General features: G+C 42.9%; 1 protein-coding gene across 3 annotated transcripts in view; it reads left to right on the forward strand.

Moving 5' to 3' along the window:
• The window catches only part of LOC138520143 (protein IWS1 homolog A-like), a 721,593-nt gene that overhangs the window by 630,306 nt on the left and 73,422 nt on the right, over positions 1–17,865 (forward strand). For all 3 annotated transcript variants that reach the window (XM_069632628.1, XM_069632629.1, XM_069632631.1), the window contains one exon: positions 14,043–14,159. In XM_069632628.1, coding sequence (XP_069488729.1) covers positions 14,043–14,159 — 117 coding nt within the window. The remainder of the gene's footprint in view (positions 1–14,042; positions 14,160–17,865) is intronic.

Raw genomic sequence — 17,865 nt, forward strand, 5'->3', positions numbered from 1 at the left:
GCATCACCCTTGGCCCTCCCTATTACAAATCACGGGCCAAGTTGTTCCCTTAGCTCCCCCCTTATCAGCTACTCCTTGCGGGGAGGGCCTAGTTCTTCTGCAAGTCCCATTAATCAGTCTAATTTGTGAAGGATTTAGATGGTTTGCTCACAGACATCTGGTAGTTGAAATGGGATGGCTGTTAACCTGGGGGGTCGCTGGTGTCCTAAATCTCAACTTGTGCTTTTGCAGTTCAAGACCTCTGTCCTGGCTCCATGGGTTTTTCCTTCACGATCGGCCAAAGCCCTACTCGTATTAGGCTGTTCACATTCTTTTCTAATTTTGCAAAGCTCTAACAGGATACAATTGTCTGTGTCTGTTCCCTCCCTCACCGTCGTATATGGTGACACTTCTATGTATCATTGGGCGGGGACTTGTACCATGTGTGATGTACACACACAATATGTCTAACTAACACTCTATAGGGGTACTTTTAGTTTACATTAACCCCATGTAATCTTCTAAAATCAATACACCTCACACTATTTGCCTATGACCACAGGACACCCCCAACCCCTGCTCTTGTTGGTTTCCCTTGTATTAGTATATTTTCCACAATCAAAATCATTTGGGAGGGGCTGGGATCTGAACATGCATCCCAACAGTATTCATCATCATATACTTTATTTCGGATACAAATCCATAAAAGCAACTGATTACAGTAATAAAACATATACAATATATGATAAAACATATCCATAGAATGAAAAGAGGTTTAAATAGTAAATATAAAAACACAAATAGAAGCTAAGACAAGTATATTTTCCTGACCTTGGAAGCTTGCTTGATAAAAGATAACAATGCCCATGCAATAAGGTGCGAATCTGCCTTCAATATAAAATAAAGCGCATTTTGATACTGAGTAAACAAAAAATGTATAAGAACAAGTATAAGTGTCTGTCTATGGATTGTGCCATAAACCGGGCAAAAAAAGATAAAATGAAGTAGATCTTCCCTCTGCGCTTGACAAGCAGGACAGCTAGTATCTTCCATCGCAGGATGCCATTTAGCAATATTACCCATTAGGTTTAGAGCCTCCAACCTGGCCCCTGGTTATCAGCCATCTATTAGCAGAAAAGTTGCTGAAATCAAGATATGGATGTAATCTGCCTGGGAGACAGATAATGGCATATTTCCTGTTAACATTTTTCCTAAATTCAGTACCTTCTCTAATACCCTTAACCCTCCCATAAATGTGAGCCTTTAATATTCGTATAAACAAAAGGAAGGTCTCTAGACCATATAAGGACAGTGTATCAGATCTCAAATGTCAATACATGCAGCACCTAGCAGGATATTGTTTACACATCCATCTAATTAAAACATCAAAACATGTTATTATGCAATATAACTATGCAATCACATTTAAATGTTACTGATGGTACAAAACACAAATAGATCAATGCAAAATCAACTCTCTGGGCCTCATTAGGACCAAGGCGGTAAGGGGTTTACGGCGGCGTAAACAGCGCCGACCCTTACCGCCTGATTCCGAGGTCCCTTAGCGCCATGGCGGATTTAACACCTGCTTTTAGCAGGTGTTAAAATCCATGGCGCTAAGGGACCATGTTGTTAATTACGCCACCGTAATTTACGGTGGCGTAATTAACGCCTTCCCCACTCCCATTATGCCCTATGGGGCAAAAATGGGAATGGGGAAGGGTAAATGGGGATTGGGGACTTACCGCCCCGCCAACCTCGGAATGGGGCGGTAAGTCCGCCAACCACCATGGCGTAAACATAGTTTACGCCATGGTGGTAAAGGTACGACCCAGGCGGTAACTTACCGTCTGGGTCGTAATGGGGCCCTCTATCACCTGATTACCCATGTATAGGGCCTCTGACCCTAAATTGCAACCTATGATAATCTTTGCCCTTCTTATATGTTTCTGTCCTCAATGGCTAGGATATGCCGGACATTCATCAGGGGCTGTGTGTGTATTTTAAAAGTGACTGGTATCAACATCTACTGGTTTTTACTGAAACTTGCGATGGATTCCTCTATTTTTTGTCATGTAGTTTGCCTGCAGCTACCTATAGTAGTTGATACAGAATTGCTGAACATATCTTTATATATGTATCTATAACGCCATATTTAGAGAAAAAATACCTTCACCCCAAGAGTAACAAGTAGACTGTTTATCATCTACCTGTGTGGTGTCACTGTTTCCTGTTTTCACCAAAAAGCATCTCTGAATTTTGCTCTAGCTGTTTCTCAATCACAGATAATCGTCCTGCTCCTCCCCTACAAAGAAATATATATCATTATGATCCCCTGTTGTTATACTCATAACACAGGAACAATTATGACTCACCAATATCTGATGTACCCTTACCTTCTTGGTAACTGAAGACTAGGATAGAAGAGTTCTAATAAACCAACATTCCATGTGTCACACACTGGTTCCAAAAAAATAGAAAGCCGTGGAAACAAACAGGAGATTGAAATCAGCCCCTCATTCTATGTAATTGTAGAAGTTAATAGGGACAAAACCACCTGTCACTTACTTGCATTATGCAGTAATTTAGGCTCTTGCTGATGCGTCTCAGGAAGAGGACACCCATTCACAAAGTAAATCTTGGGTATATTGTAACCAGGACAAAACTTGGTATTTAGTTCCAATAATTATTGGTAAAATGTCAAAATAATGGGAACTCTAGCAAAGTAATTAATTGTGCTTACTGTTGTAAGAGAGGATATGTTCTACAAAATGTCTCCTGAAACAAATAAGTAGGCAATAATACTCCTCGACTCACCCCTGTGCCATGTACATTTCAACGGTTTACCTCCGGTATCATACCATTCAGCATGTTCATTCCCCAAGCATCCATGAGCTCCATCCATGCATTACCCTGCAGCATTGAGTCTGAGTTGTGTTTACCCCCTCAGCCGGATCCCCTTTAGCACAATGCTTGTAGGATTTTCATGTATCCAATTTGTGTATCCAATTTCTCGGGTGATTCACGGTTCACCCCGGATCACCCTCTATCGGGCTCAGATCCATTTCAAGACAATATTCAATCTGTATTTGTATTTATTTATTTTGTATAGTGCATCCTGCCCGGGGGCATCTGGGCGCTTTTCTTACATATATACAGGTTAAGTTTTACAGGTTAAATTTCCAAGTTAACAATCAAAAGTTGAACAATTCTAATGTACAGTACATAGTTTTAGCATAAAAAGTGGGGTAGTTTCCAACATAATTTACTACGTAGTCCCATATATAAGTCTAATCAGTGAGGCAGAACGGTAAGATGATATTTACAAACAGTGGAGGGATGTGGGCATATCTTGCTCCATTACCCAAGTTTTGGCTCCATACTTAAAAGAAGAGAAACGGGTTTCAGTTCTGAGTTGGTTTGGGAGTGTATTCCAAAGTTTAGATGCAAGAACTGGGAAGCTAGCCCCTCCTGCACTTTGTAATTTGAATCTTGGAATAGTCTGTGAGTGAATTTGTGCTGATCTAAGTGGGCTAGAGGGGGAATGTGCTGTGAGACGATTTGCCATTTATTCTGATGCTTGTTTGGACAGACATTTATGTGTAAGAGCGAGGGTTTTGAGCAAGATTCTATGTGACACTGGGAGCCAACAGAGGTTCCTTCTGGTATCGGAAATGTGCATTTTTCTGGGGAGATTAAGGGCTGATCTAATAGCGTTATTTTGTGTTACTTAAAGCTTATTGATGTTCTTTTTACTGGTCCCCAGATACAGGGCATTACAACAGTCAATTTTGGACATCACTAAAGTTCTTGCGAGGGTGACGCAGTTCGGGGTGGTGATGAACGGTCTGCAGGCTGTAATAAGTTCACATTTATAGGCTGATGCAGAGACTACCAAGTTGATTTGTTTAATCAGAGAGAGAGAGGAATCAAGGTGGAATCCCAATGTTTTGGTAGTGTTTGTGACCTTAATGGGGATCCCATCGATAACAAAGACTTTGAAGGAGGAGTCAAATTTCTTGAGTCTGAAAGGGGAGCCTAAGATAAGTAACTCAGTCTTATCGTCATTAAGACATAAGCCATGAAGTGCCATCCAGGCTTGGATGACTGAGTAGATTTCATTAAGCACCTTTAAATCAGTTGTGTAAACACCAGTGATTGGAATGAGTATCTGGATGTCATCCGTGTAATTATTATAGGTGACACTCAGATAATCAAGAATATCAAATAGAGGTTTGGTGTACACGTTGTATAGCATAGGGGATACACACGATCCCTGTGGTACCCCGCAAGTGACAGGAGAGGGCTCAGAAGAGGCAGATGGCGAGAAGACACGCATGGTTCTGTTAGCAAGGAAAGATTTAATCCAAGCAGTGGCTTCGTCTGAGAAGTAAGCTGAGGTTTTTAGGTGTTGGCAGAGTATTTGATGATCGACCAGGTCGAATGCTGCCGAGAGGTCTAGTAATAGTAGTAGAGCTAGCTTGCCTTTGTCTTTAATATCCTGAATTTGTGTAGTAAGGTCAATGAGGGCAGTCTCAGTGCCATGTTACGATCGGAAGCCAGATTGCCGGAGGCCGAAGAGTTTGTTAAATTCAAGGTATGCTTGAATTTGTAGATAAGCTGCTCGGTCTAAGATTTTTAAGAAGGGCACTGTAGTGATCGGTCTGTAGTTTGAGGGGTTGCTAGGGTCTAGGCTCGGTTTTTTGATGAGTGGGATGACCCAAGCATCCGTTAGGTTATCTGGGACCACGCCTGTTTTAAAAGAAATATTGATGAGGGATGTAATGAAGGGGGCTAAATCATGGGCAGCTTTCTTGATGATAGGAGCGGGGCAAGAGTCACCTTGGCAGTTTGAAGGTTTAAGTTTTTGATAATGTTTTCCACCTCCCAGGTAGTAAGGGGGGAACATTTAAATGGTTTGCACAGGCTCGGGCTGGCCAAGTGGTTGAGATTAGGAACTGTAGTAAGGGGATCTGTTAGTAGGCTACATTGTTTGTTATTGATTTTAATCTTCAGGGTAGTTATTTTGTCCATAAGAGCTTTTTGTATGCTAGTGCACCATGTAGCGTTATTAATACATTTGTCTATAGGGGTTATGGGGACTCAAGTTCTTTGAGGATTTTACAGAGCACTTTTGTGTTTGATTCCGCTTGAAGGATCCGCTTGTTGTAAGTATCCTTTTTTGCTGTGAGAATTGCTTCCTTATAATTCACCGCCGCAGAGATCAAAGTGATTTTGTTTGCATCGGTTGGATGACTTTTCCAGTTTGACTCAGCCTTCCTTTTCGTTTTGCGTAGGTCTTTCAACTGCAGTGTGAACTATGAGTTGAGGTGCACTCTTTGTTTAGGTTTGCGCAGTTTTAGAGGTGATTTAAGGTTTAGGGCTTTTAGTATGGTTTGGTTGTATGTATATACTGGGACCGTGGGGTCTGAACAGGATACTGCGACTTTATTAAGAAGGGGAAGGATGAGCGGTAGCAGTCTCTCTTTGGTGATGTCCTTCTTGCTGTGGGTAAGAGTAGGAGGCGCTATACTAGGTTTCAGATTTAGGGTAGAGGATTTGACTGTGAACGTTATCTTATGATGATCAGTCCAGATACAGGGAGTGACTAAGAGCAAATTAATGCAGCAATTAGATTCGGCCAGCCAATTGAGGGTTCTTCCCTTGATGTGTGTGGGCTCATGAATATGATGGTTGAATCCAAGGTCGGTCAAAACAGAGGCACGGTCCTGGCCTATTGTGTCCTTAAGGTCTTGGAAACCAAGGTTGAGATCGCCAAGGAGTATCGTTTTTGAGTTCGTCTTAGTATTGACAGAGAGAAGGGTGGGGATATCCTCAGCAAAGGAGGAGATGGGTCCAGGTGGTCGATATATGAGGTGCATTGTGGCAGTTTGGGTAGGCGATAAGGTTAACTTCACTGATAGTAGTTCGGCAGTCTCCCTCTGCCATGCTCGGACATGCTTTAACCAAAACCTCTCAGCTGGTCTCCCTCATTCGGGCTCTGACCAACTTTAATTTGCTTTGTCATCAACTTTCTTTACTATATTAACATCGAAGACTTTTGATAGTGTATAGGAATTTTCTTGACCTGTTGCAGGAACACTTTGATTCACAATCCTTTCTCACCCTTTCGCTTTTGCCACCACTCTGTGGTCACCTCTTACAGAGACCTTCGAATGAGCACACACCCGGTGCCGGTCTACTCTGTCTAAGGTATCTGAGATTTCGTGAAAGTAATGGTTCCTAGTCGAAAAGGTCAAGGGCACTTTCCTCCTGCTAAACTGCCATCTAAGAACTGCTGCTTCCTTGTTTGCTTTGCCTCACTCAGAGTGTGCTCTCGCGCTCCGACTTTCATCCGTGTGGGGAAATGTGATGGAGGTCAGGTGTGTGTGATGGTCAGTAATTGCCTTACCCTGCCTGACTATCACATTGGGACATGTCAGGTATACAGTTCGGGTGTTAGTCCATTTTCTCTTATAGCGAGTTGTCCGTGAGAAAGTGTTTGTGCTGTGAAGGAGGGCGGGGGGGTTTTGAGTTCCTTAATATCCTACCTGTTAGAATGAGATAAAGGTGTCACAGTGAAGGGGATACCACGTCTCACCATTAGGTGTCCCACTCCCCGAAGACGCCTCATCCAGGTGATCCTCCCACACTGGTGCACTCCCAGGAATTGGATGACAGATCTCCGGGAACTAGCGGATGAGACACCTTCAGGTTTCTCATAGTACATATTTCCATCCCATACCAATTCTACTGCCTGTACAAACAAGTATGGCTGGGCAAGGAGTGAAGCAATAGTTCTGATGTAATTTCAGATCGCAAAATGCAGCCCAGAGGCAGGTATCCCTTTATCCCCTTTTGTCTGCAGGATTAAGAAGACAATCATACCCATCAATGATAGGGGATTCCATCAGACATGGCTCCTGAATACAGAACATATATACCCCAAAAATTACAGAATCTGAATCAGACAACAAATGAACAAAACCTCTCGAATTCCAGGAAATGCACTCAAAAGAGCTAGATTCAGGCTCCACAGAGCCACCTGGTAGCTAGTGTTTGCAGGCATTCAAACAGGCCGCAACTCAACTCCAATCGTCTGATTCCAAATTGTCCGTAAAATGGTTCACTGTTTGTCTAACACAATGCCAATCCGTGGCATAAAGTGTTTTCTACATTCTGGTGGTGATGAGTAACACCATGTTGGTTTAGGATTTGGGCACTTACTTCATAGCCAGCAACTGAAAAACCCCACATTTTCAATTGAGGCGTTGCCAGCAGAACCTGTTCCAATACCAATCCTGAATTAAAATGAAGTATAACCCTATCCAGTTTGACATTGTTCCAGAATTCTACCTGGTCAATGTCAGCTGAAATAAGGTGTGATAGTGAAGATACTGTTGTAAACAGTTTCAAGGCACAGGCTCTATTCAGTGTGAGTGACACACAACACTCTTAAGGCCTATTCCAAGACCAATGACAAACTAGGGTGTTCAGCCTTCCGGCTGGTTCCTGCCTCACCCTACCCTTTTTCTTGAATCTGCCTCCTCTCCTCCATAGTCAGAGATCTAAGAGTTCCATTGTCCCCCCGTGTTTAATAGACACTCCAAATCCAGTCGGATGACACAACTCAACAGCCTGGGCCCGAAGAAACACTCCGAGACACACTGATAGGAGTGGGGTTCTCCCTAGCCTCTGAGAGCAAGGCAGTAAGATGTGGCAACTGGGCCCTTAAAGGCACCAAAGTATTTGGACCAGCTATGCCCACATCAGAATTAAGTGTGGCACTCCCGTCCCCTCCCATATCTAGCGGAACTACCGGACCCATGGCACACCCAGGTCAGTTAAACACGTAGGGTTAACAACCCTTCCGGTACAGTTAATTGGTGGTCCAATTGCTTTTTTACTTGTAAAAGCCACAGAACTCGATCAGCTCCCAACAAGTAAAAAGATAATAAAAAATTGGGTGAAAAGTGCTTTCGGATTAGACCAAAAGCGTCCCGTCTTGCACTTCCTTATCCGCAGGAGCTGCTGAACCCCACACACCCCCTAAGGCGTCTGGTCGACGACTGATATTTTCACAATTGAAATCCAAATGCCCTGAGGGAAAGGGGAAGTGAAGAAAATACAAAACACAGATTCTTGTCTTCAGCCAAGATGACTATCTGAAGAGGACGAGAAAACAAGAAAACAATGTTACTTCTGCTCTCTGACCCTGAGTTTCCTCCCTTCCCCAAGTTACTACTAGTAGCTGTGTTCTGCAAAGAGCAGGTAGGAATTGACTTTATCTTGGACAGAGTGAAGGCTTACAACTAGTTTAGCAACTATAGATCACTTTCTTAAGATGGCTTTGAGGATTTCTGTAAATGGAACTCAAGTAGACACTTTCAGGTTTTCTCTTGTTTCCTCTTAGTTTTGAGGTTTGTAGGTGTGTTTGGTGTGAGTGGGAAGTTTTCTACTTTTGGTTGGTGTGGCCTTAACTTTGTAATACAGACTACTAGTATAGTGGTCAGTATTCCCGCCTGTCACGCAGGAAACCGGTGTTCAATTCCCCAATGGGGAGCCAAAAAAAATACAGACTACTGAGACCTGCCCCAGGCAAGATGTAGTTCCGCAATAGGAGCTCTGATTGGCTAGAGAGGACAGCAAGAATAACAATGAACATTCTAAACTGCCTTTCTCTGCCTTTCATCATTGTAACCCAGCTGAGAGGACTTTCATCATCGTAACCCTGCTGAAGCTTGGGCCTTGTGGATCTGAGCTGTCAGGTCTCTAGCAGTCTAGCAGCTACTTTGTGGGGACTTTCAGGAGAGAAGTCAGGAATGTCAGGAGATAACTCTGGACATTGGAAATCCTGAAGCAACATTTGAAGACCATAATAAAGATAAGTGAGTTTGCTTTGGTCATAAATACATTTGTCAGTGATTATCTTGAATCGTCATTCTAGGAAATTCAAGATTTTGGCATGTAAATAGTTTTTTCTTGATGTGATAGAACAATTTATCCACTCTTTTTCGAGGAGCGCGTGTAAGTTTGTTTTCATCGGTTAAGTGCGCGCAAGGATTGTGTTTGTTTGCTCTAGGCGAGGCCTCGCTGCGACGTGTTTTCTATAATGTTTGCGTACAGACTACTCTGCAGCGTGTATACTTTTAATTTTGGCATGTAAATAGTTTTTTCTTGATGTGATAGAACAATTTATCCACTCTTTTTCGAGGAGCGCGTGTAAGTTTGTTTTCATCTGATAAGTGCGCGCAAGGATTGTGTTTATTTGATCTAGGCGAAGCCTCGCTGCGACGTGTATTCTATAATGTTTGCGTTCAGACTACTCTGCAGCGTGTATACTTGTTTGCGTGTGCGTGAACTCTTCTACGTGTGTGTGTGGACATTTCTGCTACGTGGTTACTACAACGCGAGTGCGCGGTCTTCAAAACTACGAGTTTCCTTCAGCGCATGTGCATGTACATTTTGCTACGTGGTTTCTTCAACGCGAGTGCGCAGTCAGCAAAAACTATGTGTTTTCTTCAGCGCGTGTGCGCGGTATTTACTGCTACATGTTTTATCCCTCAACGCGTGAGCACGATGTGCATTTCATCGTGTTTTCTTCATCACATGCGTGTTTGGTGTTCCAAGTATAGAAGCATAATATTTTAAAGCTGAACATTAACTGAAACGAAGTACAGATTAAAAAAGCAAGAGTCAAGGTTCATAAGGAGTGCTGTAAAGTCAAAGTTAAGGTTTTGCTGATAATTTCAAGAGACTCAAGAAAGAGGTAGAAAGAATTCAGTAACCTGTTCCCAGCAAATTTTTACAGTCTTCTCTGGGATATTTTAGGAGAAGAACCAGGTGCAGTCTTTAATTCTTTAGTTAAGGATAAACGTTTCTAAGCTCTGATATCAAGTGAGTAATGAGGGAATCTGTTTGTTTATGTATTTACTGCAGGTTCAGCATCAGCTAGTCTTGACGTCACCAACCTGTTTTTTTTTAATGTTATCTACTTCCTCCTTTCCCTTAGGGGTGTAGTAAGCAGAGCTGTATTATATCTGATTCTGAGTATTAAACTTCAGGGGGATTGTCGGGGGTTCAGCAGCTTTCGTGGACGCAGGAATACTTTCAGCCTGACAGTCCCTTCCGACATGGATTTACACCATGGAAAGCTTCTCAATTACTCACCATGTATTTCGGAGAGCAGAGACACTGCTCTATGTTAACGCACATGCACACTTAATAACTGTCCTCCTGAGACACTACTCTCGTCCAGGCGCGAACAATGCGATATGGGAAATTGCTGAGGAACGCTGCTCACCAAAAATCATGCGCGCAGCAGCGCACTAGTTGTGGACCAGTTCATTCAAACATGCACTAGTCTTTTGTTCTCTTTTGACACACTGCTCAAGTCTTTTGAAAGTTAGGAGTCATTGATCTCCTTTGACACACTACTCAAGTCTTTGTTAGGAGTCATTGATCTCCTTAGTCGTGCGCGCACAATTCAATATACAGAAGTGCACGCTGAGGGAAACAACTTCTTTTTAGCAAAGCAAATTTTAAACAGTTTTGCTGTGCTGAACAGAGCAAGCAAATTAACTAAGAAACTTGATATCTCTGACTAAATACTTAAGCTAGTAACTAGTTTACTGCTAATATTTACAACTACTTTGAGAATCTCTTAGTTCTGGTATTTAGTCTTTTCATAAGTATTTAAACACTGCGCTCCCACCAAAGATACTGAATGTTTTGTCCCACAAAAGTATCTATCTTGAGAGATCTTCTTTCCATTGTCATTTTCACTGCATCTCATTACATAAGCCTGAAAGCTCTAGCTTTCTTTAAACAAGACCTTCTACTACAACGTGTACAATGAAAGACTGATTAGAATGCCTGCTCAAGCTTCAAGAGCAGAAACTCCACCAATCATCTGTCAGCTCCTAAACCACTATGATGGGTTGGGTAACTCTCCCTGTGTAGATTAGATAGTTAAGGACTAAATCAACTGCATACCTGCCACTGGATTTAACAATAGAATTTGCAGTGTAACAACAAGCAAAGAATGATAATTATGCAGAGTGACAAGTGCGATGTCAAAAAACAATGAAAGCATTAAAAGTAGAATCATTAGATTTATATTAATGATACCATGTACCATGACCCAGACTGTACCATGTACCTGAGCCAGACCTGAAACAAGCGTAGAAGGTGTGCCACCTGCTTTTCATCCTCAATAGAACCAACTCCTAACTCCTCATGGACTGCAAAATGTGAGGCAGCATTTGGTAAACCTAATAGGGACTTGGAAAACGTATTTTCAGCCTCCTGCAAAACTGACATCTTCAAAGCCCCACAAAGCTGCACCATAATTTGTCGCTGCCAGACACTGGGTGTTATAAACAAATCTAGCGGTTTGCCCGTACACATACCAATGAATCGAGAAATGCCACCCTGCCTTTGACTGAATGCGTTTTCTTTCTCGTGACATGGGCTGTGCCTAACAGAGAGTTTAAAAACCGCATGCCCTAATAATCAAAGTCTGTCCACCTTGGTATTACCACCCCCTGGCATAGCATATTTCCCAATCTTCACTCCCTTGTTCCTGGGCACACATGCCATGACTGCAGATTTGACTATGTTCACTTTTAATTCTAAATCAGACATACATGTTGTATAGGTTAAAATTAACAGTTGAAGTGCCTATGGAGTAGGGGCAATCGAAACAGTATCATCCGCTGTTGCCAGCACTGGGATTCCGCGATTACCAATACTTTGGAAGTCAACCTTAGTGTCCAACACGACCTTCTCCAGACCATTAATATAAAGTGTAAACAGCGCTGGCACCAATGTATTCAAAAACACATTGCAAGGCATTTCACGGATATTGCCACACCACAAAGTATTTAAAATTAGCCTCAGACCTGATTTCATGATCGTAACTGCAAATCACTATACTATCATGCTGCAACTGAATTGTCTGCCAATACTTCACCCAAATATCATTTACTCAAGTACTCTGCTGCATTCTGACTATGAGAAATGCTCTCACTGCAGCAAAATTCTACAAGGTCATAGTAAATAACTAACCAACCATCCCGTTCCATTCTCTTCTATTGCACACGTCCCACATGCCCAAAACAGTAGCTACACTAACACACAAGACACACACCTGCTGCAAGAACAAATGACCGCAAACAACGCTGACACTGGACGTTACCCCTCCGGACACAACAAGCCCAGTGAACACAACAAAGCACACCCAGAAAACCGACACACAAACAGATGCCAGTTTCTCCTGGTTCTGCAAGCATCAACAGAAGAGCACACCCTCTATCCTATCCCTCTTCCCACACTAACTAACCCCACCCACTTTCTTACAGTGCCACGGCAGCGCCTGGAGACCATGCAAATGGCAGCGGTGCGCGGTATAAATCAATGTAACATAACATAACTAAACATACCGCTACTGATGCTCCTTTTAAAACAGCAGATTAATCAAAGTTATCATTTCAATGTGTCATTATATGTAATGGTTGACCATTGGTGATAGGTTTCCCTCAATGCGGCATAGAACAGTGCTTACAATGACAGGCAATATATTTATTCTCAAATATGATGTGCTGCACTGGAGATTTGAGAAGTCATTTAAGATTATTTAGAGCATCTCAGCAATAATTCCTTTAATTTTAGTAGTCCCAGGGGGCTCATTACGAGTGTGCAGGTCTGGTAAAAATGCTGGGGAAAATACTGGTTTGCTAATAAGGGCTCTGATCCACCGGCAGGGCTGACCTGCCGGTAGGTAGTTCAGGCCCCTCCCAGCAAATAATTGCTGCAAACCCATTCCATGGAGTCCTGTGGGACTTACTACTGTTGCCGGGACCCATAATATCCCAGAAATAACAGGATATCAGGGCCCGGTAATGGTAAGGCGTCTTTGCTGGTAACCCGCCTGAATTACGGGCGGGTTACCGCCAAACCCGTAAAGAGCCTCCTAAGCTTGACATTAAGTGATGAGTGCTGCATAGTTTCTAAAAACCATATGCTTTTCCACAGTGTGCATCAGGTACATCTTGTTGGTATTCCTCTGGTGTCTGCGGCTTCATTTATAATCTTTGGAAACATGATGTCAGTTGTAACCGTTTCTAATGGATTTGTAGCAAACACTTAGAAAATGTCAGACCACATTTTTGAAAATGTCTATTTCTCCGGGTTTACCCAATTTGACCGAAATATTTATTTTGAATGGGAGATTTTATTGAATACGATCATTATGATCAAATCTCCCATTCCAATGGCAGTGAACAGTGGGAGCGGGGACTGCCCGGGTGGCCACCGCACCGATGGCCCCCGTACCTGACCGCTTAAAGATTTTTCTTTTAAAAAGGAAAGCAACTTGTGGCACCGTTTACCGATCATGGAAGTGAAAGGGAACAGGCGTTGCAGGGACACAGCGAGTTGATGGCACACACCGCAGTGTTCTGACACAGGGTAACTATGGGGGCAGGAGGGGAAGTGAGTTATCCGAAATGGCAGTGGCAGGGAACACTGAAAGTTGATTGCAAACAAATAATTTTCAGCTTTTTCTCCCTTGGTCGAAGACTTGGAATTTAAAATCTTATGTGTGTCCTATTGTTACCAGAAGAGTTCTCACCAAACATGTTTCATTCCCTGAGGTTGCTGACGGAACTTCTTTAAGAGGAAAATGGCATAAATGAAGAGAAATCTACATGGGTGTAAAACATGTATAGAAACAAATATATTCTTGTCGTTTTTTCAATAAGGCCTTGGATATAGTAGTGTCAGATTCCTCCCACTATTAAGCAGTCTATTTAGTGTTGTTATGATTGGTTCTCAATTTATCAACATTGCAAAGATGAAGGACTTGATTGAATTTGAACCAGTGTTCAGCACAAATGTTTGGTTACTCCCAGATTGTCACATTACATTATGTTCTATTTACAGATACCCTTCCCATCTTCACTGCCCTCTTTGCACAGTGCCTCTTTAACTGACACAGTCCAACTCATCTATAAAATATTAAATGTTCTGTCCTGCAATTGTAACGTGTGTTTTGTACACAGATCATTGAATCCGGCAATGCATGGGGATGCTGCCCTAAGAAAAGAAGATGGAAGATGTTCTGCTGTGGCCAATCCTACCAGAAGCAGGCACATGCCGATGAAAAACCCACATCATCAGTAAGTAACCAAGATGCAGTGAATGGAAGTCTAGTGTCTTAAGGAGTGAGTGAGAGGGAGCGCTGGAAGCAGAATACACAAGCATGGGCTTATAGGGGGGGGGGGGCGGGAAAAAAGTCCCCCCAACTTTTGTGGCATGCCTTTTCGTCCACACATCATTTGTTGGGTTGGGCAGGAGTGTGGGGGCGCTTTGCAGCCAAGCAATTGGACAGCGCAAACCTAGCAGGGGCATCCAGCCAAGCCCACGCTGTCTCATTACATAAATAGCATTTGGGGCTGGGATGCCCCGCACGGCTCAGTACAGAAATGTACACGCTGATTTTATAAATTGGAAAATGTCATCAATCGGCAGCTTTGGGCCACTTGCCCTTATAGTATGTTATCATTCAATTAAATGTACGGCTTAAAGATTTATCACCCACACAATCTGTGTATCAGGGGGGATAACGCCTGGTCTGCTCAATTGCTGTTGTGCCACTGTTTGCATGTGCTATTGTGTATGTAATGTACATATGAATGTTTCAGTGCGTGTCAATGTAGGTGCTGGGTGCATGTGTGTCAGTGAGTGTGTGCAAGCATATGTGTGTGGACTTTTGTGTCTGAATCAATGATAATTATTGCACTGTTTGTATGTTCTGGGTGGAATGAAGTTTGTGAATGTTATGTTGCTGTGTCACTGGGTGAATGGCAGTCACCGCTGAAGATGTGTGGGGGACTATTTTCAACATGATTTTTGGGGGCCACCTGCTTAGAGCTAAAAACTATCTGAGGCACCCATGTGGTGCATACATTAAAACTGTGACAAAGATAAGGTTTATAGGCACCAATTATCCCAGCCAGCAGGGAGCTTAAACACTAAATGCCCACTGAAGAGCTCTAAATCCTTCTTTGTCAGCAAGTGGCTCATAAGGAGGAACAAGTGTTAGAAAAGAATAAGGGGATAACACTTCTGTGCAACCCATGGGGAGAGAAAGCACAGCTTGTAATGCAAGTGCTGCAAAGTGCACATTTTAAGCCCCAGAACAAAAATAGAGCGAAATTAATATATTGCCGTGTTACAACACTGCTGAGTTCTGACTGGCAACATGGGGGCAGGTGTTGGGAGGCACTCCTGGGGCTCAAGGCTTCTTTCATTTGCAATGGTTGAAAGGCTCTGATGCCGTCCATGGTGAATGGGTACGCTTTTTGTGTGTGTGTGTGTGTGTGTGTGTGTGTGTGTGTGTGTGTGTGTGTGTGTGTGTGTGTGTGTATGTATGTCTATGTGGGTGCGAGAGGTGCTTGGCAGGCACAGCATTTGTTTATGGGCATCAAGAAGGCAAATATGAAATATTACATGGCTAGACTCAGGCTGGCATTTTGGGGCAGCCAGCCTAGTCCTTTCTTACTGTGTCAGTGGTTGTCATGAGATTTTGTACTGGCATCATCATCAGTCAGCAACTCTGGCAGGGGCATGCAGTTCTCGGCCTTGAAGTTCTGGGTTGGAGGGACAATATTTCTTCATCTCGCTCTTGCCTCTTACAGCTTTTAAATTGTTGGAAGATACAACCCTTTTCCTTTAATGCTACGCAAATTCTTGTTTCTCCTTAATTTTTCTCATTTATTTTACTGTTTTACTCTTCTTTTTGGCCTCCCTGACTACCAATCGATACATCTCCTATTCTCTTTATCCTCGTTTGACTATCTCTCCTGCACTTCTTTATCTCCAGATGCTCTTCTTTGAACTACGCCTTCTCTTTAACTTTCTCTTTCTTGTCTTCAAATGCCTCCATGGCTTGCTCCCCCATCTTTCCTCTTTCACTTCCTTCTAGTCCCTGCTCCCTTATAACTCAGGCTCTTTTTCTACTTACAGTCTGCATCCTCCATTTCTTGATTTCGTTCCATTTCCTTACCGACTCTTAAACATTAAAATGCACTACCCATCCCCTTCACTCTCGCTCCTCTTTTCCACACTTCCTTTCTTGTCTCAAAAACTCATTTGCTTGCTTGCTGATTTGGTTGTTTCAGTTATTTTCACTTGAATTGTACCGTTTCATTTACTTGTAAAACACTTTAGTGTTTAGAACTCTTATGTGCTCTATCAAAGGTTGGGTGGTTCCCCAGTGCTAATTTGCGCCGGATCTCGAGTTGTCGGGGGGGGGTGTTAAATCCCCATTCCCCATTTATGGGGTTGGGGCACTATTACCACCAACAGTAATAGTGCCAAAAATGCCTGAAAACAGGCCGTAAATGGAAATTTTTACCTCCAGCAAAAAGCTGGTGGTAAAACTCCAACTCACCGCCCAACTCGAGATTTGGCCAACCCTTAAATGCAGCAGCAATAGCGCATTTAAGGGCTGAGTCAAAACTCGTGATGAGGCCCTATAAATAAAATACATGTTGCAAGTAATTTTGAAATCAGAATAAGCAACTTCATGTGGTGTTTTAAAATCTTGCAGGCATTTATTTTGTATTATATCTATATGCTTGTTTGATTCAATGCCCTGGTGGCAATAATCAAACACCATCCCCCTTCTGTGTGTTTGCTGGCCCTCTTTAGGTAGAGGGGGCTCACACTGACTTACTGTTGTCAATGCAGTGAATTATAAAGACTTTGTGTGGGGTTATAACTTTCTGGAGTAGCTTTAGAGTTGAATTGTAAAGATATGCCACCAGTCTTATGAAAGTTATAACAGAGCATTGGCAAGGGACTCTTGTGGTTTAGTAGTTTAGTGTTAACCCTCAGAGCCACCATCTGCCCTTCCTCCACCCAACCCCTTTCCTTCTGTTGTCTTGTCCCCCCAACATTTTCAGCAAAGTTACTCCACTGTGCACAAGTGCAGTGTTTTGGTGATTGCCTGTTTTTGTGTGAGCCAGTCACTTGACACCACCAGCGACCCCCTCACATACAGACACATACCTTAGCTCGAGTGCACCTAGCATATGATGTGTTTTGGCATTTGAGGCTTTTGCTTGGCATGTCAGGGAGGACTTGGCATATGTTGGCTATATGATGTTTGCACACATGCCTCTACTTGACATTACCACACATGAGGTTACACTATGGCATATGAGTCTGTTACTGGCCACATGATGACCCTCTCCTCAATTTTCCAGAGCATGTAGCAGTACTTGCCAAACCCTCTGTAAAAACATACACAGACATCCAATATGTCACTGGTTGTGATTTTGTGATTGGAAAGGGCTATGTAAACAATAGTGCAGTGGCTGCCAGTATTGTGAGTCATTCTGCTGAGCTGCCTTCAGCTGGCATTTTGTGATTATTTGCAACTGCTTTTTTAAAAATAATAGAAGATGTGTGCCACGTAATGAAATAATAAGGAAGAAAGTAGGTTTAGTGGTGTGAGTGAGTCTCCTTGGATCTCTCAGCTAGGTGTTACAAAGTCACAAGGGTGGTGTTGACAAAGGGGTCACCCGCGAACTGTGTCAGGTGAAAGTCCAGACTTTTTCTAGGGCAAAAAGTGCAAAAAAGAGGATTCATGATCTGCGTTTGGGACCCCAAGTGCTGCCAGATGAAAGGCTATATTGTCAAGAGCTTGTAATGCAGTCTACTGACAGCCTATAAGTCTTATAGAATTTCACCCCAACTCATCATTGCTCAGGCTCGTGAAGTGGAACTACAGCCCTTGGGATCTTCAGACAAGGACTAATAGCCAGGAATAAGAAAGAGACATGAGAAGATAGGTCCCAACAATACTAGGGATTGTCT

The sequence above is a fragment of the Ambystoma mexicanum genome, chromosome 13, assembly GCF_040938575.1.
Source record: "Ambystoma mexicanum isolate Mex_15411 chromosome 13, UKY_AmexF1_1, whole genome shotgun sequence".
Lineage (NCBI taxonomy): Eukaryota > Metazoa > Chordata > Amphibia > Caudata > Ambystomatidae > Ambystoma > Ambystoma mexicanum.